The 26466-nt window shown below is 65.5% G+C and overlaps 3 protein-coding genes across 5 annotated transcripts; all 3 read right to left on the reverse strand.

The window, feature by feature from the left end:
• Nucleotides 1-4185: 4185 nt before the first annotated feature.
• On the reverse strand, nucleotides 4186-7181 carry TNFRSF18 (TNF receptor superfamily member 18). The gene is made up of 5 exons (XM_053920567.2): nucleotides 6904-7181; nucleotides 5984-6103; nucleotides 5127-5214; nucleotides 4774-4973; nucleotides 4186-4703 (listed from the first exon to the last, which is right to left on the reverse strand). The coding sequence occupies exons 1-5, from the start codon at nucleotides 7100-7102 to the stop codon at nucleotides 4555-4557; spliced, it is 756 nt and encodes a 251-aa protein (XP_053776542.1). The 5' UTR covers nucleotides 7103-7181; the 3' UTR covers nucleotides 4186-4554.
• A 3969-nt stretch (nucleotides 7182-11150) lies between these two features.
• Nucleotides 11151-16282, reverse strand: TNFRSF4 (TNF receptor superfamily member 4). 2 transcript variants are annotated; one of them, XM_053920665.1, is made up of 9 exons: nucleotides 14998-16282; nucleotides 14137-14224; nucleotides 13645-13982; nucleotides 13297-13419; nucleotides 12802-12903; nucleotides 12498-12564; nucleotides 11783-11979; nucleotides 11517-11645; nucleotides 11151-11435 (listed from the first exon to the last, which is right to left on the reverse strand). In XM_053920665.1, exons 3-9 carry the CDS (start codon nucleotides 13790-13792, stop codon nucleotides 11365-11367), a joined length of 837 nt encoding a protein of 278 aa, XP_053776640.1. In that variant the 5' UTR covers nucleotides 13793-13982; nucleotides 14137-14224; nucleotides 14998-16282; the 3' UTR covers nucleotides 11151-11364. The 2 variants fall into 2 exon arrangements, with proteins under 2 accessions (XP_053776640.1, XP_053776639.1); XM_053920664.1 differs by having other exon boundaries at nucleotides 11151-11645; nucleotides 13645-14224.
• A 1284-nt stretch (nucleotides 16283-17566) lies between these two features.
• SDF4 (stromal cell derived factor 4) lies at nucleotides 17567-26409 on the reverse strand. Of its 2 annotated transcripts, none has more exons than XM_024554115.3 (7): nucleotides 26269-26409; nucleotides 23734-24085; nucleotides 21958-22094; nucleotides 21637-21750; nucleotides 19272-19430; nucleotides 18837-19012; nucleotides 17567-18062 (listed from the first exon to the last, which is right to left on the reverse strand). In XM_024554115.3, the coding sequence occupies exons 2-7, from the start codon at nucleotides 24036-24038 to the stop codon at nucleotides 17886-17888; spliced, it is 1068 nt and encodes a 355-aa protein (XP_024409883.1). In that variant the 5' UTR covers nucleotides 24039-24085; nucleotides 26269-26409; the 3' UTR covers nucleotides 17567-17885. The 2 variants fall into 2 exon arrangements, with proteins under 2 accessions (XP_024409883.1, XP_024409882.1); XM_024554114.3 differs by having other exon boundaries at nucleotides 26255-26408.
• Between the last annotated feature and the right edge of the window lie 57 nt (nucleotides 26410-26466).

The raw sequence follows: 26466 nt of genomic DNA on the forward strand, positions 1-26466 counted from the left end.
CCGTCCCAGAGGTTCTGGCTCCTCCAGGTGGAGCAGTCCTGTGGCCAAGGGGCTCATGGGCGTGGCCTGAGTCTCAGGGAGACACTGTCCTTAATGCCTCTGTCATCCCTGGACCCCGAGTGGCTACAATGACGCACAGGGACCCGTGACATGACAAGAAGTGCACGTTGGCAGAGCAGCCTGCCCTATCCTGACAAGCCCCCATCTCGGGGCTCCCACAAAGGCCTGGGCCATCTGCTGCTCTTACATTCCCGGTGACCCCTGAGGGTCCAAATGTCAAGTGAGGTAACCCAAGAGCCCCTGCTGTTCACCCCAGAGGCGGTGGTCACATCCCAGGCCCCACACAGGACCTTAAGGACCCAAGAGGCGGGGGAAGCAGGCAGGAGATGGTAACCGGGGTGCTGTGGCGCACGGTGTAACCGAACATAGGCCCGCTGGCCGCCGCTGCGAAAGCCAGTGCTCGAGGGGCAGGTGCTGATGTACAGAAAAGATGGGGGGCTCAATCCCAAAGCCCAATGCCCCTCTCCGTGCCGGCAGAGGTGTTCATAAGGAGGGGGAGGGAACGGAACACAGAGATCAGGGGAGGGGTTGCAAAGTGCTCTGCGTGCAGACGGCACGGTCCTTTCCGCTAAGGCAGGTGACAGTCCTGTGCGTCATGCTGATTTAGTCACCCTGGCTTTACGTCATCAAAGCTCCGCGGTTGAAGGTCAGCGCTTCCCCTGGAGCTTGAAGGCTGGAGTCTGTGTCTTTTGAAGTTAGTTCCTAGAATTCTTATACAAGCAGCTGTTTATCTACAAGCCACACGAGAGCCAGCACTTACAGAGACAATGTCTGTTCCCCGCAATGTTACAATGTTCCGCCGTTACAACGCAACACCCGGCAGGCACCTTTGGGTAGCAGGTGCCCCCCCATATTCAAAGATAAGGGGGCGGCAGTCACAGCAGAGGCAGCCAGGACCCCTGAGTGGGGGAGCAGCGGCGCTGGGTGCCCAGAACAGGGCTGCCTGGCCCTGCGCCCAGCCAGGCATGGGCTCCAAGGGGAGAGCTACCCCCTCCTTCCTTTCACCCCTCACATCTGGACCCCCACACACTCCCTACTCCTCCTCCCTCTCCCCTCCAGGGGTCCTGCTGGCAGGTGGGGAACTCCAGCAGTGCCTTCCATCTATAGGACATTTGGGGGGTCTGGCTGCCCTTGGCTCTGACCCAGGCAGCACCCAGGAACCCCACCAACCCTAGAGCCTTCTCCTGGAACCCTCAGGCCAGTGGGGCCTCCCTCAGCCCCGGGCAGACAGTGCCCGGGTCTGCTGAGCGTCTTCTGGAAGTCACGGGTCTGCTCCAGCCAGACAGAGCCAGGGGACCCGAGGACTCAGTGGACACCCCAGCCCTGAGCCCTGCAGCACGTCCCTGAGACACAGGTCTGCAGCTGCTTGGCCCAGGTCACAGCTCCCGAAGCCACCTGGGAGGATGAGACCTGTGGAGGTGGAGGTGTCTGTCTCCCCACCCCCCCGGGCACAGCCACTTTGGAGGGGGGCCAGAAGTTGGCACAGGACCAGCAGCCCCTCCAGGATCACGCCCTCTCCCCACCTCAGAGCTCAGCCCAGCTCTGGGGCGGAGGTACAGGGGATGTGCTCCTGAATGTTCAGGATAACCTGGGGGTCGGGGGGACGGGAGTGATGGCCTCAGATTCTGGTCAAGGACTCTGAGTGGCCGGGCCTGGCATGGTAGGCCCATCTGACCACTGGGCACACATGCAGCACTGGGACAGCCAGTGCCCCCCCTGCCCTGGCAGCCAGCCCCAGCAGCGCCCTAGGACAAGCTCTGTCTGGGGTGGCCCTCCTCCCTGCCCCCACCAAGGGTCTCTGTCCAGCTGGGGCTCCAACCTCAGTAACGGGAAGGGCAGGTGTCGGGTGGGGACCGCTAAGGCCGGAAGAGCTTCTGGGAACACAGGGCGGCCTCTGGATCCTTATCTGAGACTGAACTCCAACCCTGGGGGGCGGGGCTGTGGTTTTCCGGAGCAGCTGGAGACCCGCTCCTGGGGTGGTGGTTCTGGGTGGGCAGAGATTCACCTTGGGGTCTCTCCAGGCCAGGCTACCAGCCTCTGTAGGGGGGCACACACCTGCCCCATGCTAGGAAGCTGGCGGAGGGGGAGGGGAAAGGGGAGGAGGAGGGAGCCTCCCACAGCCCCTTAACTCTGCACCACCTCCCCACCCCCCTCTCCCCACAGCCGGCAGTCTCCTCAGGCCCCCTGCCCTGGGCACTGCCCCCCATTGCCTGCCCACGTGTCCTGCCTCTGAATCTGGAGTTGCTATTGCTGGGGCCTGCCTACCTAAACTCTCCACCACCTCCTAACCCTAAACCCCCACCCCTCAGCCTGATGCTGAGCACAGGCCCTTTGCAGGGCAGAGCCAGGCCAGCCCTGCAGACCCTGGGGTCCTGGGGGCTCTGAGGAGGGTGCCTGAGCAGGCACATGAGCCCGGAGGTGGGGAGTGAGAGCAGGAGGGGGCAGATGGAGATGAGGTGACTGAGGAGTAGGGGGCACTTCTGCTGCGCATGGGTTGCGAGGAGGGGATCACCCCCAAGCCCTCCCAAGGCCCAGAGCTTCCTGGGGCCAGAGGCTGTACACCCAGACCCCCTTCACCCCCACTGCCCTCGGCTGCTGGAATCCCCCACTGCTCTGCATCATCCCCGCCGCCCCCACCCTCGAGCTGACGGCGCGGAGTTGTCCCCGAGGAGTTTCCACGCTGAGTCAGCCCCGCCTCACCCACCTGCTAGGCCCCTTGGGACTTGGCATGGGCGGGCCACAGGCCACCGGTGGTTTCTGGGGAAGGTCTTCCTATGACCTTCCTCCTGGCCCCTCCCAGGGCGGCTGAGCCAGGTGGGGAACCCCTTCCCTGCACCCCCTGAGCAGGGACAGCCTGAGCAGGCACCTGAGGAGGGTACGGGGCAGCTGGGAGCGCCCACCTGGGAGCCTGTCCATAGGGGTGGGACAGTCGAGGGGCCCAGGTCACAAGAGCAAGCCCCAGGAGAGCTGGCTTCCCAAGAGTGGGCGAGGGGTTGGTAGGACAAGAGACCTGGCCTGGGGACACAGCAGACAGTGTGGCAGGCAGCTCCCAGAGAGGCTGTCTTCTCTGAGGACAGCCCAGAAGGTGTCCATCGCTGTCTTCCCAATGTCCAGCCGGCCCACCCTCCTGTTCTTATTTATTAGCTAGTTCAACTGGGACTCACCAGGGACTTGGGCCCCGTGGACGTACCCAGAGCCCAGAGGGCATGCAGGAAGTGCCCAAGGATAAGCCTTTCCCCAGGGACCAAAGTCACGAAGGTGTCCCCACCCTCCTTCCAGGGGTAAAAATGGGCTGTGCTGTGCCAGGGTGGGGCAATGCCCCTGGGTGGGACACACCTGAGCCCCTCTGTCCTCCCCTTCCCTGCTGTGCACAGTGCCCACCCGGCCCCCTGCCCGCTGGGACTGGTGGGGTGAGGACCAGTGAGTGAGTCAGGAGGGCTCTGCTGGGCAGCTTGCAGGCAGGAGGGTGGGGGTACTGGAGCACTTGGGCTGCCAGCAGGCATCCAGGTATGCTGGTACCTGGAGGGCGCTGCTGCTGAGACGGGTCCCCACTGGCCCGCCTTCCACACCCCCGACACCTGTGCCAGTGAGTCCTTATCAGACCTCCCCAGGTGCCAGCCCTGCCGGGAGGCTGGGAGGAACCCCAGAACCATACTTCCAGGGAGTTAGGTCCTGTGAAATGAGAGAGGCCAGCGGCAGGGTGGGGAGACAGGCTGAGATGGCCACCACCCACCCACCTGGAGACACTAAGGGCAGAACCTGATCTGGCCCCAGACTTTGTGCCCAAATGACGCATGGCAGGTGCCCCCCCAGGGGCCAGGCTGGGCCCAGAGTCCAGAGCAGTGGTGGCCCTGAGATCGGACACAGGCCCAGGACCCAGCTACCCTAGCGTGTGCCAAGCAGGCGAGCAGCGGGGGGCAGTGGATGGAGTGGTGAAGATGCTCAGAGGGAAGCTGCCCAGCACAGCCCCTCCCCCAGGACGCCGACCGAGCCTTGCGGTTCCTGCTCTGGAATGGCCCAACTTCTGCTCCCTAACCCGAACCCCCACCCCACCTAGCCCAGGAGGGGTGGTGGCCACGGGTAGGGGTAGCCCTAGGGCCCATGCCTCGTTTCCCTGCCTCTGCCCAGCACATGTCCACTCAGGTGGCTGGACAAGTGTTTATTGAGCTCCGCCTGCAGCCTGTCCTGGGCTGTGTGGCCTCCTGTCCAGGGAACCAAGGGCCCACAGACCCCACCCCATCAGGGCCAGCAAGGGAGGGCGGCAGCCCTGCCAATGGCATCTCCCACCGTCCAGAGACAGCTGCGGCCTCTTCTACATGGTCTGGGGAGTCATCACTGCCACTGTCCCCACCCGCTTCCACCGCCGAGGGGAGCAGGGCCAGGCCAGATCCAGGCCCCTCACAGGGCCCAGAGCCCATGCACCCAAGGGCCAGCCACAGGCCAGTTCCAGGGAGGTCTGGGTCAAGGTCCACTGTGCTGGAAGGCGGCCAGGCCTCACACCCACAGGTTCCCCAGCGGGCCCTTGTCCTCCCGCTTGTCCTCCCCCGTGTCCTCCGAGAGCTGCGTCCCGCGCTCCTCCTCTGGAAACTGGCAGCTGCTGGTGTCGTCGACCACGGGGGGCGCCTCCAGGAGCGGCTGGGTCTCTGCAGAGGGGCCGCGGTCAGCGGGCAGGTCAGCAAGGGGCCCACCTCCCCCACCTCGGGCACAACTGACCTGGGGGCCGCACACGCTGCCTCCTCAGCTGCCAGAGGTGCAGGCTGAGCTGCGCTGCAGTCAGGGCCAGGATGCAGGTGCCCAGGGCGAGCAGGGCGGTGAGCGGGCAGTGCCGCTCAGCGGGCGGCAGCAACAGTCCACACACGGCGTTGTGCGTCTTGTTCCCGGGGAACACGGTGCGGAGGCCAGACTGGGAGCAGCTGGGACACAGGGACACGGGGCCCTTCGTCAGCCCTCAGCCACTGGCAGCCCCTCCTACAGCTGCTGCCCGATCTGCTGGGGGTCACCGCACCAGGAGGGAAAGGAGAGCCCCCTCCTCCCTGGAGCCACCCGGAGGCCCCACCAGGACTCACTCTGCCCAAGGGCTACAGCGGCCCTCACTGCCCCCAGAGAAGGTCCCCTCGGCACAGTCGACACATTTGAAGCCAAAATTGTACTCCCCTGCAGACAGAGGCACAGAAAGACAGATGGACAGGCTGCAGGGCCACCGGTGGGTGTGGCCCCACACACACGTCCCCTCCACAGAGGTCTCAACAACGCCCACAGGACCGGGCCCCAGAGAAGCCAGCGTCCTCCTGTGCCCCGTCCAGGGCAGGCATCTGTGGGGGAGGCAGCCTTGCGGGGACCCGGAGGCTGTGACCCTGGGCTGAGTGGAGGCTCCCCTGGGGGCACATGGGAGGACAGCAGTGATGGGGCCAGGGTGGGGGCAGAGTGGCAGCAAAAGCCAGGCCAGAGCCAGGCCGGCCAGGCCTGTGCTGGTCCCGAGAGGGCTGGAGGGCAGGAGGTCAGCGAGGGTCCCAGAGAGAAGGGCTGCGGCTGGCATCCCCGCTGGCCCTAGACCTGCCGCCCTCTGGCCTCCCACTCGGCCATCAGGCCCCAGAGGACTCGAGCTGCTCCTTCCAGGAATGGGGGGCGCCTGTCCCCACACAGGCGGACAGGGTGGGCGCAGGACCTGCGTGCGGCCAGAGCCGGGGCCTGAGGACAGACAGCCCCTGCGCACCCTGCTGCCCCTCACAGCTGGCCCGGGGACGTCAGTGCCCTCTCGGAGGGAGGGGCCAGGCTGGTTGAGGGAAGGGCTGGCCCAAGTGGCCGCAGTGCTGAGCGACACAGGTGCCCCTGCCCGGAGGCCACGTCTGTGTCCCCCACACCAGTGAGCTTCCTTCCACGCCCACACGCCACTCAAGCACAGCCGCTGCCCAGAGGGACTCACCGTGGGCCTCCACCTCCTGGCCGGGCGGGCAGGGGTGGTGTTTGCAGGTCTCGCACTGTGGGTCTCCGCAGTGGAACTCGGGCTGCAGACACATGCAGGTCCCCTCTGGACAGGCCTGGGCTGGGTGGGGACAAGCGGGCCCCTCAGCAGCTGGGCGGAGTCCTCCCCAGGGCTGCCCCCTCTTCAGCCCTCCAGGTTGGAGGGGCGTCAGGGCAGGCAGCCACAGCCCCCACTCTCAGACACCACCAGGGGGCAGAGGGTGCCTGTCTGGGAGCCAGAACCCTTACTTGGTCCAGCTGTGTCCCCACCTCATCCGTCGACATGGCCTGGCTGTTCCCCCCACTGCTCTGCCTGAAGCTGGGCTCACCCAGGGTGGCTGTGGCTCTGCTTGGGACCAGCAGCTGTCCCTGACAGACAGGGAAGTGGCCTGGGGGCCGCCCTACCCCGCACTGCGGCCAGCCGCCATGCGCCTTGAGGCAGTCTGCCTGTCCTCCTCCCGACCCCACCCCCAGGACCCCTCAGGGTGACACTCTGGAGTGTCTTTCCTTTGATATGTGCCTCCAGACAGGAGCATTCCACCTGCCCCTCACCCACAGCCGCAGGTCAGAGACGGGAGTAGGGGTGGGGGGCAGGAAGTGGCCTGGGTGATGACCAAGGACTCATTACCACATCAGTAACAACCAGGACCCTAGGCCCGTCTTGGAAACGGCTTCCGCCCCCTCCCCCCGGGTCCGCGCCTCAGGACACCGGTAGGAGCTGGGAGCGCTTCCACTCCCCGGGCTTGCGGTGAAGCCCGGGGTTCTGGACCTGGAAAGCTTGCCCACTGCCTCGCCTCGGCCGGGTCTGCAGAAGCGGAGGGGGCGCAGCACCTCTGCGCTCGGAGCCGGGACCCATGCCCGCCCGCCCCCTGCGCGCCTTACCCGAGGCGCACGGGCCGCAGCAGCGCGCGTTGGTCCCGGTCCCGCTCATAAGGCGCCCGGGGCCGCATGTCGGGTCCCCGGGGGGGCGCTGGCCCAGGCCAAGCGCGCAGAGCAGTGCGACGCCCCACAGGGCGGCCCGCGCGCCCCTTGCGCCCATGGCACCGTCACCCAAGCGAGCTCCCCAACTTTGAGACGCCATCACGCCCCACCGGGCACGCCCAGACCCCGCCCCAGAGGCCCGCACGTAGCCCCGCCTCTACCACGCCCCAGGGGGCGAGAGAAATTGCTACCACCTGGACCCCCCGGCAGGCAGCGACTCGGGGCTCAAGGGGCAGGCGGAGCACAGGGGATTTGGGGGCAGTGAGACTCCGTGATCATCCCGGGGAACACAGGTCGCGGCACCACTGCGCAAACCGCCGAATGCACAGCACGGAGGGACCCTAATGCAAGGGGAGCCCCTGGGTGATGGTGGCGTGTCCGTTGTGACACACGCACCCTCTGTGGGGACGCTGGTAATGGCGATCGCCGTGCGTGGGTGGGGGCCAATGGGAAGTCTCTGTACCTGCGCCTCAATTTCACTGTGAGCCTAAAAGTACTTTGAAAAATAAAGCCTATTTCTTCAAAATCTAGTGGGTCCCAGCTGCTGAGGCCGGAGTCCACTGACTGATGCTCCAGACACATGTTGGGGTGACCTGGGGGGGTTCCCAAATACTCCTGCCTGCCCTTTGCCCAGGAGCTCCTATCCACACACACCCCAGCCCAGTGGTGGGCAGGGTGGGGGTGGGGAGGTCTGAAAAGCTCTGTATGCAAAACCTGTGACCACCTGGTCTGGAGAGACGGGGGTGTGGGCAGGAGGCAGCAGGGGTGGGCTCTGGATGTGGGTGGTCAGTCAGGCCCTGAGTCATCCTGGGTGGGCAGTGCCCACAGGTGGGTTCTCGAGAGGGAACCCCCGGTGCGGGTGGAACTGAGCCCGAGCTGTTCCCTCTCTGGGCCCCTTGGCTCCTGGCTGAGCCCCCTTTCACCTCCAGCCTCCCTGTACTCTCAGGGGGAGCGGGATGCAGTCCCTCATCCTCCCTCAAGCCTCCAGACCCGGGTATGGCCACACCCACCAGGCCTCCACTTTGAGCTCAGCACCCAGCAGCCTGGGAGCCCATCCAGGGGTCAGGAAGAGCCCCCCACCCACTTTCTGGGAATTAGGATGAGCACCCCTCCACTTTGCAAGGGTTACGATGAACCTTCTCTCTGACTGGGCCAACCCAGCCTGGCTCCAGCAGCTTGGGATGACCCCCATACCCCCATGGGTGCAGCCACCCTGCCCATGCCTTTGAGCCCCAGGGGAGCCTCTCCCACTCCCAACCCAGGGGGCTCTTCGGCACGTGGGAGGATGTGGAAGGGTGGGCGAGGAGAGGCCAGGGCACTGGCGGAAGCCCGAGGCCCCTGAAACCTGCGCAGTCGCAGCTCTGACTGCGGAGAGGTAAGGCCCTAACCCTAACCCTAACTCTAACCCTAACCCTAACCCGGATCTCCCTAGACAAACCTGGTCGTCCTGGAGGGTGTGAAGCGCCAGCCCCTGCCAGAGCTCTTGAGCCACAGAGAACAGCCTCCAGCTCACCTTGACATGGTTCCTTGTCTCTCTGAGCCTCAGTTTCCCCATGTGGCACTGAAGGGCTCTGGGGCCTGCCTCCTCCAGGAAGTCCACCTGGATTGTTTGGCTTTGTTTCCCTGCCCTGCTGAGGCTCACCACAGGGGAGCTGGTGAAGACTACTGGAGGTGTGGGGGCTGGGCACTGGGGTCTCTGGAATGCAGCCTAGGGGGTCGCGCACAGCTGGAGGGGTGCCAGCTGTGGTGGCGGCAGACCCAGAAGACCTGCATGGGGGCAGCTGTCTGTTTTCTGAGAGAGATGATAGGAGTGAGGGGGTTGTGACTCAACCCTTGTTCTCAGGTCCTCAGAGACAGGTCTCCAGGGTGGCTGTGGCTCCCAGCTGCCTGAGACCATGAGGTAAGGTAAGGTGGGGCCAGTGGGGCCAGGGAGTCCCGAGATCTGTGTTCAGCTCCTAGTGGGGAAGTGGGTCTGAGAGCGGGGGCAGAAAGGGGGGCCATGTGGCCCTACCTGACGGCAGGTAAAGGTGCTCTGAGTGGAGAATCGGGGCACTGCTTATTTAATAGGCAGGAGAGGCCAGGTCTGTGCTAGCATGCGACCCTCAGTTCCGGTAAGCACCCAGAAAACACGCTACGTCCCTACAGTGATGCTTGTCATTTGGTCCTTCTGGAAGCAGGACGGCTGGAACCTTCTGCGATGGGCAAGATGGCCGGGGGGGTGGGTGGCCCCCTCACCAGCAGCTCCGCAGACATGAAGCGGCCCGGCTGTGTGCTCAGAGAGCAGCACGCAAAGCCGTTGGAAGGCAGAGCAAAGTCAGAAAGCACCGGTGCCCACGCCTGCCTTCCTGTCCCCGCCACGGGGTGGCCCCTCAAGCAAGTGTGGCTTCCGCGAAGGGCAATGGGACCGAGTTGACTCTCTGCTTGTCTTTATTTTCCAGCAGCTGCAAATCTGCCTCGTTTATTTTGGCTTTCAGAAGCAACCCATGCCACGAGGGACCCACGGCAGAGTCGGGCCTTAACCGGAGGGCCGGGGGTGCAGAGAGACAGAGAGTTGTCCACACGGGGGAGCTGGGTGGGGACACACCGGGTGGGCACCCCTGGGCCCTGAGGCTGGGGGGGCAGGATGCAGCTGGACACCCAGGCTGGGGCTCAGGCAGGGCCTGGGCAGGAGAAAGTCTGGGAGGTGTCAGCAGAGCCAGGCACGGACAAGGGGCAGTGCAGAAGCGACGAGAAGGTGGCCACCCTCCATCCAGGCATCTGTCCTACGGTGGACACAGTGCCCCAGACTGGGGCAGGTGTGGGGAGGAAGCCCTTCCCCACGACCCCCAACCTTCCAAGCCCCAAGGTCCAGACCCTTCCTCAGGCCCCATTTGGAGGCCCCTGTCCCCACATCAGGGGTGACAGCACTGTTCGTCCCTGTGGGGGCTGAGGGAGCCTGCTCATGGAGGCCGATGGCTTCCTTCCCTTTGCAGCCAAAGGGTCCAGACACAGGGCTCAGAGGTCTAAGGGGAGAAGGTTGAGGCCTGTGGGGCGACTGTAGAGAGAAAGCTGCCAGCAGGCAGGAAGCCCAGGTCAGCGGGGCTGGAGGGATGGGGAGCAGGAGGCTGAGCAGGCCGGGCTGGGTGTGGCCTCCAAGCGTGGCCTCTGCGGAGTGCACCCTGCTCCTGAGCGCGGTGTTTCACCGAGTCCCGCCCGGCAGCGCCTGAATGTGCTGCAGGCCCTGAGGGCGTGCCCCTCCTGCCGTGGCTTGTGGTTTCGCTCACGTGGGCTGGTCCCACACAGCTTCCTGTCAGCGTTTCCACACTGGATCCCAGCTTCCTGTGCCCTTTCTGCCCTTGGTTTGGTTTAGTCGAGGCGGATGCACGCTGGCAGGGATGCTGAGGCTGGCTGTTGTCACGGGTGGGTGCAGCTGGTCTCTTCCCGAAACACTATGGGGGGCCCGTCCACACCACACACAGAGGAGGGCTGTCCCTGAGTGCTGGCCAGGGGCCGTCTGAACATGCCGGGATTTCTCCGTCCACCCGGTTGCCAGTGGACGTTTGAGTGTCCACTTTAAGGCCCTCTGCTCACATCCCGCCAGGTACCTCCAGTTTCCCAGAGTGGCGCTCAGCACCCTACCTGCAGGGCTTGGGAGTGTGCCACCCTCAGGAGTGCTCGGCCCTCGGCACCCAGAGGGCATCAAGTGGCACCACAGACCAGGGGGAATGGGTGGGGGTCCGGGTCACCACATACTCATGGCCGACAGGCACAGGGTTTGAGGGGCTGGGAGAAGGGGCAAGCAACACCAGGTCCTCCCGCAGGGGCGGTGGGGATGTCCTCGATGCTCCTTTGAAACCTGGGCCTTGGTGTCCCCCCTGCTCCACTAGCACCAAGCCCAGGACCCCAGCCCGACCCCAGCACCGGGCCACAGGCCTTGTTGTGGGGCCTCGTCGTCCGATGGCCCTGGACCTTTGCTTCGGCTCCACGTCTCCTACAGCTGTTCCTGCCCAGAGAAGAGGGAGGACAGCACCCCAAGGCCTGAGCGCTCCACCGGAGCCCCTGCCATACACGCTGGCCTCAGACGCCCCGGCCCGGGTAGGGCCAAGCCCCAGCACCCCGGCCCCCATGCACGTGCCCACAGGAGCCCAAACCAAGACCGCGTCGGTCGACGTTGTTTATTAGGGGCCACCCTGGGTGGAGTATGCACAGCATACATAGCCAAGCCCGGGGGCGAGCCCAGGCACGCCTAGAACGGCGCAGGGCAGGGGACAGGGTGCCAGGGAGACGGGGCGACAGAGCAACAAGCCAAGGAGGGTGGCAGGGCGAGGAGCTGACAGGCTGAAGGGGTGACTGGGTGCCGGCTGCCACCCCGGTGCAGGCTGCTCAGAGCTTGGCCAGGGCAGAGTGGGCGTCCGAGTGCTCCTCTTGGACGGGGGTCCGGCAGCTGTTCCCTCCTGGGGGGAAGAGCAGAGGTGGAGGCAGGCCGGGGCCGGGGCTCTGGGTGGGCGGTCCGGCTAGGCAGTGGCGGCACTCACCGGGGAGTTTGGTGTGCTGGGCGGGCGGCCTCCAGGCCCTGTAGTGCTGCAGCAGGACCAGCGCGGCGGCCACCGGGGCCAGCAGGCCCAGGCCTAGCCCCAGGCCCAGGACGGCAGCCAGTTCAGGGCCTTCGGTGAGAGTACAGCTGAGTGGGGTCCACCAGAGGAGGCCCTGTGGGGTGAGGGCCGGCTCCCCAATCCCAGCCTCCCCACGCCCACTCTGCTTTGGATTGGGGGCCCTGCTGGGGGAGGCCAGGCACCCTTACCCCTGGGGGGCTCTGCAGGGGGCATAGCAGGCCCCTGTGAGGGCCTGGCCCAGGCGGTGGGGGGCTGCGTGGTGGGGAGCTGGGCTGGGGGACCTGGGGTCTTCTCAGGGAGGGCGGCTGGGGGCGCCCTGCCCTCACAGACGGCATCAGAGCTGTTGCTGCCGGCCCGCAGGGCGTGTTTTCCCTCCAAGGTGCAGCTGAGGGGGAGGAGTGTTGTCAGGGACCCGTGGGGTCCACCCTGAGTGACCTCTGGCAGCATCAGACCCCACAGAGCGGAGGGGGGCAGGTCAAAGAGGGAGCCAGGGCCCAGCCACCCCCAGGAAGCGCGGCCCCACCTGCAGGGTCTCCGGGGCTACAGATCACCCCCATGTCCCCTCACTCTGCTCCCCAAAGGCTCCTCCCGGCCCTCACCACAAACCCCTGCCCCACCATGAAGCCCTAAAGGACAACCTCCCAGCTGTGGCTGCGGAGAGGCCTCTCACACTCCAGGGGCCGAGGCCAGGGCCAGGGCCGGGGCCGGGTGGCTCAGCTCCCCACTGCAGCCCAGTGGGAAGGCCAGTGGGCCGAGGCTGAGCCAGGGCTGAGCAGGGGGATGGGCCATTGTGGGGGACAGGGCCAGGAGCTCCCCAAGCCAGCAGCTTCCTGCTTCTGGACCTGGCTCCCGGTTCCCAGGCGGCCAGGCCCCCTGAGCCGCCCAGCGTCCGGGGACACTCACTTGGTCCAGGGTTTGCAGGCCTCGTTGTCACCAGGGGAGAAGTGTCCTGGTGGGCACGGGGCACAGTCTGCAACAAGGACAGCACAGTCTGCAGTGAGGACTGCGTGCAAGGCCAGGCCCTGTGCCGCCCCTCGGCCTCGGGAAGCTCCTCCCATACTCCACCCGCTGGCTGGACCCAAAGCCCCCAGCCCCTGCGTGACCTGTTGGGAGAGGGGCACTGGGCCCCGCCTGGGAGAGGAGTGCTGGGGAGGAGGTGACAGCATGTGACATGGGGGACGTGGACAGACCCTGGCCCCGGGCTCACCAACTCCTCGCTTGAAGCCACCACGGGGCTGGGTGCCGGGCCGGCAGCTGCAGACGGTGTCATTGGTGGCTGTGCATATCCGCCTGATTTCGCTCCCACTTCCTGCGGGATGTGGCTGGTGGGCTGCAGGCCCAGGCTGAGGGCCCGAAGCCTCCTCCCCCTGGCCAGCGGCCCCCTGGACACCTGGTAGCCCCTCCAGGCTACATCCCTCCTGGCCACGTGGTCCAGGCAAGGCCCTGTGGCAGTCTGGCCTCCCTTCCTGCCCTCCCTCCAGCCCGCAGGACCCTCCGTGGCCCGAGAGGCCACGTGGCTGACATGCGCCACACCCCGAGTCCACGTGGTCTCAGATCCCTGGGAGGAGGGAGGTGCTGCTGGGGACCCCCGGGCAGAGCGAGCCACGCTGTGGTTTGGGGTTGGTCCTGCGGCTGTGGGGGCCCCAGAGGCCCCTGTGAAGTGAGCGGGGCAGGGGGGCAGGCGGTGGGGGCTGGGCCTCACGCTGGTTGCACTGAGTGCAGGGCTTGCAGGTGTCGTAGTTCACGGCCTCGTTGTAGAAGCCCGGCTGGCACGGGAGGCACACCGAGTCGCGGCTGTCGGTGCAGCGGCTCACCATCTGGAAACCTGCGGGGGCGTCGGGGCTTTGCCAAACCTGGCCCTGTCCCAGGCCTGCTGCTAGGTCCCCACTGCCCTGGAGCATCACCCACCCTGTCCCAAGTCCACTTGTCCCGTGATACCCGCACCCTAGCCCCACTTGCTGCGTGTCCCTGTCCCCAGTGCCCATGTCCCCATGTCCCCTGCGGGTGTCCTGCCGGCGCCCCTGCCCTCCTCTGCAGGCAGGCCACTCACCTGGGTCACACTCCTTACAGCACTTGTTGCCCCTGGGGTAGGTGTTCTCCTTGCAGACAGGCTGGGCTGCAGCGCCCAGCGTCAGCCCCAGGAGCAGCAGGGCAGAGCGGAGAGCGCTGGGCCACCAGGCGCCTACACACCTCCTCATCGCGCGGCAGCACAGGAGTCTGGGGGTTTTCCTTGCAGGATGTGGCTATAAAGGCTGGGGAGGAGGGGCAGGGCGGGCGTGAGGAGGAGGGGACCAGAAGGACACCCCTAGACTGTTATGGCCACTCACCTCCCTCGCGTTGTGTGTCTTGTTCCCGGGGAACACGGTGCAGAGGCCAGACTGGGAGCAGCTGGGACACAGGGACACAGGGCCCTTCGTCAGCCCTCAGCCACTGGCAGCCCCTCCTACAGCTGCTGCCCGATCTGCTGGGGGTCACCGCACCAGGAGGGAAAGGAGAGCCCCCTCCTCCCTGGGAGCCACCTGGAGGCCCCACCAGGACTCACTCTGCCCAAGGGCTACAGCGGCCCTCACTGCCCCCAGAGAAGGTCCCCTCGGCACAGTCGGCACATTTGAAGCCAAAATTGTACTCCCCTGCAGACAGAGGCACAGAAAGACAGATGGACAGGCTGCAGGGCCACCGGTGGGTGTGGCCCCACACACACACACATCCCCTCCACAGAGGTCTCAACAACGCCCACAGGACCGGGCCCCAGAGAAGCCAGCGTCCTCCTGTGCCCCGTCCAGGGCAGGCATCTGTGGGGGAGGCAGCCTTGCGGGGACCCGGAGGCTGTGACCCTGGGCTGAGTGGAGGCTCCCCAGGGGGAACATGGGAGGACAGCAGTGATGGGGCCAGGGTGGGGGCAGAGTGGCAGCAAAGGCCAGGCCAGAGCCAGGCCGGCCAGGCCTGTGCTGGTCCCGAGAGGGCTGGAGGGCAGGAGGTCAGCGAGGGTCCCAGAGAGAAGGGCTGCGGCTGGCATCCCCGCTGGCCCTAGACCTGCCGCCCTCCGGCCTCCCATTCGGCCATCAGGCCCCAGAGGACTCGAGCTGCTCCTTCCAGAAACGGGGGGCGCCTGTCCCCACACAGGCGGACAGGGTGGGCGCAGGACCTGCGTGCGGCCAGAGCCGGGGCCTGAGGACAGACAGCCCCTGCGCACCCTGCTGCCCCTCACAGCTGGCCCGGGGACGTCAGTGCCCTCTCGGAGGGAGGGGCCAGGCTGGTTGAGGGAAGGGCTGGCCCAAGTGGCCGCAGTGCTGAGCGACACAGGTGCCCCTGCCCGGAGGCCACGTCTGTGTCCCCCACACCAGTGAGCTTCCTTCCACGCCCACACGCCACTCAAGCACAGCCGCTGCCCAGAGGGACTCACCGTGGGTCTCCACCTCCTGGCCGGGCGGGCAGGGGTGGTGTTTGCAGGTCTCGCACTGTGGGTCTCCGCAGTGGAACTCTGGCTGCAGACACGTGCAGGTCCCCTCTGGACAGGCCTGGGCTGGGAGGGGACAAGCGGGCCAATCCTCACCCCTCAGCGAAAGGCACCCAGAGTCCATGGGTAAACTGAGGCAGCACCCTAGGTCAGGTGACAGTCTCCACAGTCTGGACATCTGTCCAGCACCAGCTGCAGGGGGAGGGGGCGACCCCCGGGCTGTAGAGCAGGACCACCAGCCCCAGCAGGGGCAGCAGCTGTGTGGGCGGGCATGTGCGCGGGCTCGCAAGGGAGCAGGCACGTGCACAGCTGTGTCTGAGCGCCGGGGTGTCGGGGACGCCACTGGGTTCCCAAGTTCACGTGCTGAAGCCCCGACCCCCAGGCGGCTGCATCTGGAGGTGATCTCAGTCAGAGGAGGTCACGGGATTGAGGCCTGATCCCACAGGACTGGCATCCTTGCAAGAAACGGGAGCAGCCTCAGGAAACCCCGCAGAGGGGCAACCACAGAGAACAGGGGCAGGCGACTGCCTGCCCACCAGGGACAGAGACCTCGGGAGACCAGCCTGGCCGGCACCTGGATTTGGGCGTCCAGACCCAGGGCTGGGGACCAGAAGCCCCCAGGCGCCTAAGCCACCGTCCACCTGCGGCATTCCCTCTGGCAGACCCAGGAGACAGCAAGTGCAGCTGTGCAGGCGTCTGCCCTGTCCCGGGTGTGGCGTGGCCTGTGTCATGTGTGGGCCTGTGTCATGTGTGCGCGGCACATGCCTGTGGCCCCGTGTGCTGGGGCGCACGTGTGGCAGTTGCGAGCGCACCTGGGCCCTTGTTTGGGGAGTCTCTGTGAGAACAAACTCAGCACCGCTCACTGGGACGGACTGAACGGCCTGCCCCCCGTCCGTCCAGGGAGCACGGGGCATCCTCAAGTGTGGCCCTGGGCGGCCCCAGGACAGGCGGCCACCACGGTGCGCGAAGAGGGGAAGAACGCAGGCACACGCGTGTGCACGCACACACACCTACTGCTGGGTGCCTGAGGCAGGGGAGGCGTCCCTGAGCTGTTTTTGTCCTTTCAGACCAGTCGGGTGGCACAGGCTCACCTATCTGACAGCTAATTTAAGAAGTTTCAGGCAGAGAAGCCTGGAAAGTCCCCTCCTCCTGGGACGCTCAGGTACCAGCCAGCTCCCGGCCCACCTGTGGGAAATCCCCTGGACTCCGAGGCCCCAGCAGGGCCCACCTTTCCGAGCCTCTGGAGTGAGGGGGTCCACGTGGGGGGCGGGGGGGTCAGGGCGTCTGGGCTGCCCAGCCCGCGCGCGCGTGCGTGAGTACACCCCATCTCCCACTGATGGTGAGAAAAGTTTCCTTGCCACAAAAAGAAAACCGCAGCCCTGGCTGGTGTGGATCAGCGGACTGAGCGCCAGCCTGCGAACCAAAGGGCTGCCGGTTCCATTCCCAGTCAGGGCACAGGCCTGGGTTGGGGGCCAGGTTCCCAGAGGGGGGCACGAGAAAGGCAGCCAATTGACTCCTCTCCCTCTCTTTCTCCCTCCCAACCCCTCTGTCTAGAAGTGACCTGTGAGAAAGAAGGGAACAGAACTTGCAGGTCTGGGGGTGGCACCCTTCCTTCCCCGGGGCTGGCGCGGGGCTCTGCCCTCAAGCTCTGGGGTCTGTTCTGTGAGGCCCCAGATACCCAGCCCGGCCCCGGGGCGTCCACACCCAGGTAAGCCCAAACACACCAAACCACCAAACACACGTCTCACGGGCCCAGCCTCCCCAGTGGGCCCAGCTACCGGGCGATCAGCCCACATCGCTGTCCGAGTTCACACCTGCTCACACCCACCCACCCCACCCCAGCACCTGGCCCACCACCACCTCCTCCCACTGAGCGGTCCCAGCTCCCGTCTTAGCTCTGAAAACAGTCTTTGCTTTGTTTGTGTGGGTACCCAGGCGTCACCCCGCCCATTCCTCTGTGGCGGCCTGACCCCGGGCTGCTGGGAAGTGGGTCCCCGTGGCAGGGCCAGTCCTGTGAGCCGCCCAGGGCCCTCCCTTCCCCCCAGAAGGGTCTGCACAGGCCGCGCCAACCTGCTGGCCCACCAAGCTGTGCTCTGAGGCACCTGGGCTACAGGAGGGAGCTGGTGAGCAGACACGCCAGCAAAGCACTGGGCCTGGCCGGCCCCCAGGAAGGCTCGGGTTGGCCTCCAAGCACTACCCAGAAGGACCCAACAGCAGCCCACACTGCCCCTCCTGTCCCCAGGTCTCAGCCCCATCGGGCCCCTTCTCACTCCCCCACCGTGCCTGGCCCTAAAGCAGTGGCTCAGGGCCCGTCCTCGGGTGTCCCTCTGTCCCCGGGACTCACTCCCCACTGGCCCTCGAGAATGGCCCCATCCTGCCGCGGTGCTGGCACGGGACATGGCGCAGGACACGGTGTCCTGACCAAACTGCCCACCTCACACACGTCAAGGGGAAGCCCCCTCGCCCCGCTGATCCAAGTTACCATCTGTGCGCTTTGTGCACTGAGAGAATGAAGCCGGGAGAAAGAGGCAACTATATTTCAAAGTAAGTTAATTCCTGCCACAAGTACGTGTTTCCTCAGAGACTGAACCCCGATGGCAACTGGGGCAGCTGCCTGCCCGCAGCCGCCGCCGCCACACTGGCTCTGGCAGAGCACGGCCACCAGGGCCTCAGCCTTCAGCTTCAAGGAAACCGGGAGCCGTGCCCCTTCCCACGGCGCGGCGAGCCCACAGGCCCTGATGTTGTCAGAGCCCCTGCCGTGCCTCCCTCCAAGTTCTCAGAAGGGCGACGTTGCGACTGCGGCCTCCTGCAGGCGCCCTGCTGGCGGGCGGGGCTCAGAACTCCTCGTGCACATTGCGGGCGTAGTCCATGAGCTTGCTGCCCGTGAAGAACTCGCTGTACTTGAGCACCTCCTCGGGCTCCAGGTGGCGGTTCTGGTTCTCGTCGGCGACGGCGATCATCTGCTTGGCCTCGGTGAGGGCGTTGTACTCGTTCATGGGGTCCATGTACTCCTGCAAGGGAGCCCCGCCTATCAGCACCTCTGGCCCGCAGCCGGGACACCCCCAGGACGCGCCCACCCGGACGCCGGCTCAGGGCCGGCACCCTCAGCCTGGGAAGTGGCTGGGCAGACTGTCAGAGCGAGCCCCAACTTCTCACGACACCTGTCAGCTGGGGTCTGCAATGGGTATACAGGCATGTCCTAGAATGTTCTGGAAAGCAGATGCCAGGCTGGCAGTGGCTCATGGCCGTGTGGGCACTGCCTCGGTGGGCCCAGGGGGAGGGCGGGGAGAGGAGGCCCTGCCCAGCACAGAGTGGGGCCAGCAGGTCACGTGGACACAGACTGAATTGGCCACCAGTCCGCGGTGGGGACAGGAGCCCCAACCCCGAGCTGCCCACCAGCCATCACCAGGGATCAGAGAGTTCTCGTGTGAACCAAAGTGGCTCATCCACAGCGGGAAAGACTAGGTCCCCAGCGCCGACCCACGAAGGAGACACGCCGCACCCTCGTCCCAGGCCGCCCGGCTTCTCAGAGCCAGTCCTGGCCGTGTCAGCCCCGGCACCCAGACCCAGGGCACAGGCACAGCCAGCTGGCTGGGTGCCGGCTGGGTGGCCCTCCCACAGTGGGCGGCCGTCAGGTGCCAGTGGTCACACAGCTCGCCCAGCTCCGGGTCCCACTGAGCGACCCACCAACTCCTCCTTCCTGGCTCAGGACCACCTTGCAGGGGGCGCCCCTCACCGCCACCCATCCTCGAGACCCCCCACCACCCCGGGCGCCCCGCACTCACCTCCAGCTCCTCCATGGTCACGACTCCATCACGGTTGGCATCGATCAGCTCTTCAAACTCCTTTCTCCTGTCCCTCACCCAGCTGTCATCGATGTCCTGGCCCCGCTGATTCTCCACGGTGCCCACTGGCAGGGAGATGAACTCGGGCAGCGAGAGCTGCTTGTCACCGTCCTGATCTGCAGGACAAGGGAGAGCTCAGACCTCGAGTGGGCACGGGACCCCCAGGACCGCCAAGCAGGGTCAGCCAAGTGGGTTTTGCTGCCAGGTTTTCAGTTTGTGACATTTGAGACTAAAGCCAAACAGCTATGTCTCACAGGGCCTGCCGGACACCGGGCTGGGTCCACATGCGCCCGAGGCCACCCAGCCCAGGGCCCACTCACACTGACCCCCTGCCAGGAGGACCAGCGAGCTGCTGGCAGGGGGGCCAGGCCTCACCCAGGTCCCGCACGATCTCCTTGACCATGAAGCGGAGCATGCCGCGGCTGTGCTCAGGGTGCAGGAAGGACAGGAACTCCTCCTCCGTCAGCAGCAGGTCCGGGGGCGGGTTGTCCGCCTGGTACCAGCGGTCCTTGAGGTTCTCCAGGACTTCCTGTGCTGAGAGAGGCAGACCTGTGGGCACCCTGGCATTCGGGACACCTGCGTGCGTCCGGGGGGCTCGGGACAGTCCTGTGAAATTGCAGGTTCTGCCCCTCAGAGGAAAGTTCAGCCCCCAGCAGTGGATGGCACAGAACTGCCCCCACACATAGCACCCCCATGCAGGTGCAGCCCCCCAGCTTGCTGCTGCATCAGAGAAATAGGCCCCCACCAGGAGACTAAAGCAGGACTTTGCCCCTTTCCATCCCTCTGGGTGCCAGGCGTGGGGGGCAGGGCTCAGAAGGAAAACCAGCTTCCCAGTGCTGAGTTGGGCACCTTCCACGTCCCACTCTGTGACCACCCCACGCCAACACCACAGGACCAGGCCGGACGCAGGGCCTCTGCCGCGCCAGGTCCTGCCAGCCTCAGCGGGGCACAGGGATGCCCCACACAACCATCGCCTTGCACTGACCGCCTCTGGTGGACACAGGTCTGCGCTGGCCGGCTGCTGAACAGCAAACTGGGAGCAGCTGGTGGTTCCTGCCCACCGCGCTGATGGGGCGGGAGGGACGGGGCGGGCACAGACTCGCATGTCTGCCCGGAGCCTGGGAGCCAGCCTGGTCTGGAGAAAAGCTCTTCGCAGCTTCGACGAGTGAAGCACCTAAGACAAGGCTGCCGCCGTTCAGGGCGGAGCCGACACCCAGCGGCAGGTGCCCTTGTGTGAGAGGACACAGGCGGCAGAGACTGGTGGGACACGGCCGCAAGCGGGGACACTGGCAGCACCAGAAGCCGGAGGGACAGCTGGGACAGACCCTGCCTGGAGCCCTTTCGGGCAGAGGAGCCCCACTCTGTGGGGGGGCAGGCAGCAGGAGAAGCAAAGAGACAAAAATGCAAGTGAGCTTAACTCATCTGTTACCAGGAAATTCAGGCTGGCTCACAAACCAAAACCCCACTCTCTGGTCCACGAAAAATAATCCCTTTAGAAAGACTGCCGGCGGAAGGCTCATGGTGAGCCCCCGACATAGGAAGGAAGAGCTTCCGCCACCTCTGCCGGGAGACAGAGGGGACGCTTCTAACAGACCCTACGGGCCGGCTTCCCCCCAACCCCCAAACCACACGAATGCTCGGCAAGGAGACAAATCTGCAGACTGACGTCTCCCACGAACAGAGGTGCTAAAACCCCTGACAAAGCACCAGCAAAGCGAATCCAGCAGGGGAGAGAGGAGGCGCGACCGCCGGGCCCGGCCGGCCAGCGTCCGAAGAGCAAGCGCCAAGTCGATGGGCTGAAGGAGAAACACCCACGGTGGCACCAGCAGGTGCACAGGAAGCACCTGGCAAAGCCCAGCCCCTCCACAGTCAAACTGTCAGCAAACTGGGAAGAGAGGGGAACTTGCTCAACTCTACCAGAGAGTTCACAAAACCCTACGGCCAACGCCACGCTCGCTGGGGGGGCCTCGAAGCTCTCGAGAAGACAAGACCAGGAAACTGAGCCTGGGGCTGGGAGGGAGGAGGACTGTCCCACCACAGCAGAGCCAGGCCAGGCAGGGCCGCCCCCTGGGGCACTGGGAGGAGCGAGAGCGAGGGTTAACACCCCGAAGGCAGGGCCTCGGGGCTGACAGCAGACCGGCCTGCCAGCACCCATGGCGCCCAGGTTCATGCAGAGTCTCAGCCGAGGAACAGGGCGGCAGCAGCACCTTCACCAAGCAGAGGACAGCATAGCGATGGGGATGCCACTGAGGCTGTAACACGCCCCTCCCACCAGCCGGTGGACGGGACGCTCCCAGGGCAGTGTCCGGGCAGATGCCTCAGCAACTGCTGCACCTGCATCTGTCCATAGGACACAAGCCTCGGGCTGTGTGACCACGGAGGGGAGACAGCCCACCAGCGAAGGGAGACCCAGACTGACGGGCAGCATGTGGTGTGTTCCCAATGCCCCCAACAAGCCCAAGCTGCACCAGGCTGTGGACACACCCCCAGGGAGGGTGGGTGGCGAGCTGGAGGGTGCGAGCCTGCTCAGCGACGCAGTGGCCCTTGGCTGAGACACTCACACCTCAAGTTCCCACGAGCAAGAAGAGCTGCCAAAGCGACTTCTCTGAATGTTGAGGGGGAGGACCTACCCCCCCAGCTCCCTCCGGCCTCCACGCCCACCGGGGACCTCCACCAGCCCGCCAGGCTCTGCCGCCACACAGCGGCCCCGGGGCGCTGCAGCCTGGGGCCCGGCACTCACTCTCCTCGTCAACTTTGAGCTCCTGGTCGTTCTTTATCTTCTCGGCCACTTCCCTCTCGCTGTGGCCTTTGCTGGCTAGGAACTTCACCTTGTACTCGTCCCAGGACACGCGGCCTGAGAACAGGGAACACTTTTCAAAGGGGGAATTTAATCGCTTTAAGACTCCTGTTAGAAACCCCATGTGAGGGCAGCGTGGAGGCAGCTGTGCCCAGGAGACCCCCACGCCGGCTGGCAGGATGAGCTGCACCCGTAAGGGCCCATCGGCTCTCACTGCTCCGTCCCGGTTCGCCAGGCCCACTGGGGTTGGGGTGAGGGCCGCACCATCACCGTCGGGGTCCACAGCACGGAAGTGCGCCCTGCTCTCGCCCACGGCCTCCTGGAAGTGCTCAGCCGTCTTCTCCACGATCCAGCGCTGCATCTCCTTGGCACTGATCCTCCGGTCAGCGTCCACGTCCACCCTGCAAGCGACGGGCCGGGTCAGACAAGGCCCAGGACCCCAACGTACAGGACGGAAGGGTGCAGGCTGGCCGAGGACTCCACAGGCAGCTGTGAAACTTCCAGACAGCGACACTCTGCACCCTGGGGGAGTGGCGGGGACAAGGGACAGTGGGGACGGCTGGGGACGACTGGGGACCGCGGGCCGTTTGCTCTGCGTCACCAGCCGGCAGCCTCGGGGCTGCAGGCAGCTGTCTGGACTCTCCCCACCCTGCTGCTCGATGGCAGTCACGACGCAGGTCCCAGAGCCCAACAGGCAGACGGGCCCATGAGCCCCTGGGAGGGGAGGTGCCAGAGCAGGGTAGGGAGACTGGAATGCATGCACCGGGGCGCACATGGGCACACGGCTGGCTGTCCCGCCACACACGCAGGGTGCTGCGCACGCGCACCCGCAGGCAGTGACGTGCGGACACAGCCACACACCCAGGGTCAGAACGGGCCTCTAAGGGCCACCCTCCCTGAAGAGACCAGGCCTCCTGGACACACGGCCGCTCCCCGTACTGTACCAGCGACAGGAGGTGAACCTGGAGCGTCTGGTGGCAGCAGAAGTAAGGAGCGCTCAAGGCCAGCGGGACGGCGGCGCGTCCCTAGGACGCAGAGGGCAAGGCCGGGCGCTACAAGCAGTAGCTCGAGCAGCTGGGACAACACCCGCGAGGCCACAGGGACAGACATCATGGGAGGACAGCTCTGCACAGACCTCCACACGGGAAAGGAGGGGCAGGAGGCGGAGCAACTCCACCAGCGACACCAGCTGACCCAGGTGACCTGGGTGTCTGACCCCACCCCACCCCATCTGCCTATAAGCACTCCAGGCCCTGGGGGTAGGGGGTGCTTCAGGCCTTCCAGTGAACACTGGGCCAACACCCTTCCTGGGGACAAACAGCAAAAGGCACCCGTCCCACCCCTTTTGTGGGCCAGGTCCGCCAGGTCTCAAAGAAGCCGCCTGCCACCTGCCGGCTCAGCTGGGTTCACAGCCTCTCTCTGTGCTCACTTGAAACTGCGAACCGCACTTCAAAGGTCAAGGAGGAGGCCTCGGTGCTGCCCGCCTGCCCCCAGCCCTCCACTCCAGCACCTGGCGAGGAGGCAGACCAGCAGGGTTCAGCGAGCTGACTGTGGCCGGAGGCTCCTTTCCTGGCCCCAGTGCTGAGCCTCAAAGGCCCGGGTCTGGCCACAGCCCGCTCTCCAACGCCTCACCCAGTGCACGGACAGGGACGCCAAGGGTGCTGCGCTTGGTGACTGGGCTCCTGCTGTCTCGGCTCCCTCAGCCTTCAGGGGCCTCACAGGTGGCTCATGTGCCGCACCTCGCTCTCAGCCTTTCCACAGCCCTCCTGGCTGTGAGGGCCTGGCATGGCTGGCCGGGCAGCCCCTCGTTCTGGCCCTCCGTGCCCCTCAACTGAGCACACTGCTCAGCACTGCACGCGCCTCAGCTCGACCCCTGCAAACTTTCCCAGTGTGGCCAACCAACAGCACTTGTCACAGCGCCTTCCTCCAAAGCTCGTCACCGAGTCGGCCCCGCATCCCCTCCCACACCACACCAAGCCAGGACTGGACCAATGCCGGCTGCCCCACGTGCATCCTCAGCCTCCCAGCCAGGGCACCGACTTGGAGAAGATGACCATCAGCTTCCTCCTGCTCTTCCGAGGCTCCGCGTCCTCCTCGAACCCGTCCGTGTCCTTCCCCAGGAAGACCTCCTGGTGGAAGTCCTTGTTGAGGTGCCCATCCATCTCCAGCTTCACCCCATTCAGGTGGTCCGGAGGCAGGATCTCGCTGTCCTCCCTGCGGCCTGCTCTGTCCCGGGCAGACGAGTGGTTGGCAGGCCGGGCAGATGCCCCAACCATAAGGATGGCACCCAGGAGCCAGAGGCCAAGAGGAGCCAGGCCACAGCCCGGAGCCTGCCTGGATGCCATGGCCGCCTGGGCCCGACCGTGGGAAGGCCTGCAAGTGTGGCCCGTAGCTGGGGAGAGAAGAGAGGCAGGCGAGGAAGTGAGGCCACAGCCCACGGCTGCCAGACCCCGATGAGCAGTCAGCTGTCCGCAGAGACGGCACAGAGCCAGGGCCGGACAGAGCCCCCCAAACCCTCGACCGAAGAGACAGTTTCTCTGTAACACAAAAGACAAGCCGCCGGACCCACAGGAGACAGTGCCTTCTCTGAAGACACTGGGTGTCCAGCCCATCCCTCCTCCTCAGGTGCAGCAGCCCCTTCTCAGCACCTACAGCAGCCACTCCCAGCCCCAGCCCCGTCCCCTCCAGCGTCCAGGCTGAACCCTCTTGAGACCCCAACTCAGCGCTTGCAAGTTCTGTGACCGTGGCTAAGCCGCCAGGCCTCCCCAGCCTCAGTCTCCCTCTGTGGAAGAGGAAGCCCCTGCCCCCCCCCCCCCCCCAGCGCCTTGTGAGGACTGGGCCTGGTGCCAGCGAGCACCCAAACCCACCCAATGGGGCACCAGCCCCCCCACCTCCCCACCTCAGTGAGCCCTGTGCATGCTGACACACACACACACGTCTTTGCTTGTGTTCACACAAGAGCGCCCAGGAAGTCCATCATCCTGGGTGCACATGGGCCTGGAGGTAAAGGAACAAGGCCACCCTCCTGTCCACATGGGCGTGTGAGGGATCCCTCGGCCTCAGCCTTCGCCCACACCTACCTGCTCCTCCCGTGTGGGCCCCTCCTCCAGGGCCCCTCCTGCCCCACCCAGCTCCCCCTTGAACCTGCAAACTTCACCTATCCCAAAGGGAACTCTAGCTCCTTCCTGCCCCATAACCTGTTTACCTGGCAAACACCTGCTGGTCCTTCCAGGTGCAGCTGAGGCCCCACCTCCTTGGGCAGTTTTTACAGGGAGGAGCAGCAGAGGAGAGCCCACCGGCACCTGGGGCAGCCCAGTGGACGCATTTGGGGTCCAGCAACCATGGTGTCCAACCCCCACCCACAGTCCAAGGGCACACAGGGATGGCCAGCAGCTCCCCCAGCTTGCCTGGCAGGGCTGGCAGATGCCACCACTGGCTTCTCTGATGCCTCCGTTCTGCCCCACCTGCCCCTGACTGACATGCCAGACGGGCTGACGCCTGTGCAAGCGAGTCTCTGGGAACCAAGTGCCATTTGAGCCCTTCAGGGAGCTCTTGCTCTCTGGTCTCTTTCTTCTGGGAGAGGAATGCCGCCTGGGCCCAGTGTCCCTCTCTCCAGGTCTGCAGGGGCCTGCATCCTGCCCACACCCTCCAGGGCCCACCAGCTGCCCCGCTGGCCCCAGAGCCATGTCTACTGGAACTCCTGTTTGTCGCCCATCAAGGGCCGGAGACTGTCTTCCTCAGCTTCTGGTCCCAGTGCCTGTCACACTGTCCACACACAGTAGGCCCTCATCAAAACAGAGTGAATAAACACAAGCTTTTCTGCTACACAACACAGAGGTTCCGGAAGATACCAGAGTCCTGCAAAACTCCCCACCGCTGGGGCGTGTCCCCCCTGACTGCTGGAGGGTGAGCCCCCCCTACCCTGGCGCTCCTGGCCAGGAAGGCCTCGCCCAAGCCAAGACACCCTGCTCCTGGCCTTCACTGTCCCCACTGACTGCAGCCATACACCTCGCGTCCACACAGTACGCACCTGTACAGCACTTTACTCCTTGACACAAGGTCGATTCTTCCCACTACTTAATCTCGTTTGCACAAAAAGTAACCCAAGAACGACTGCACAGATGCAAGCCCCCCCTTCCCCGTGAAGCTCCCGCCATGAGATCACAGCATTTACTTGTGGCCCCTGCTCACTTCCCGTCCTCGGCCAGGAAGCCACAACTCCTGGGACGCGCCCCCCAGCACAGCTCGGTGGAGGCCACCCCTGGGTGTCCGTGCTGGTGAACCCAGTTTCTTGCCCAAAACGCAAACGCTTATTTTAAAAGCTGCCCCCAGCTCAGGAGTCGCACTGACGGTGCCGGGTTTTACAGGATTTCAGGTCTTCACAGAGTCCTACTAGTTGGCGTCACGGCCCCCGTTTCGCAAACGAGGACAGTGAGGTCGCCCCGCGCCGAACGCGGGGTCCACGCATCCCGTGACAGCGCCCCTCGGCCTGTGTCCACGACATCCGCGGTCCGGGCAGCTTCCGCGCCCCTGCCCACAACCTGCCCGGGTCCTCACTCACCGCCCAAGACCCACCGAGGGCAGCCGAGCGCCGTGACGCCTACGAAGGGAGTCGGCTAGGCCGCGGCCATCTTTCTTCCGGGAAAAGGCGGGCCTCCAGGCGGCGAGGGCCGGCGCGACCTCCGCGTGAGGATGCCGGCACCGCCATCTTGCCTCTGGGCGGAAACGGCCGCGCGGCCCTTCCGGGGTGACCAATGAAAACGGCGCACGAGG

This window comes from Desmodus rotundus, chromosome 3 (assembly GCF_022682495.2).
Source record: "Desmodus rotundus isolate HL8 chromosome 3, HLdesRot8A.1, whole genome shotgun sequence".
NCBI classification, from domain to species: Eukaryota; Metazoa; Chordata; class Mammalia; order Chiroptera; family Phyllostomidae; genus Desmodus; species Desmodus rotundus.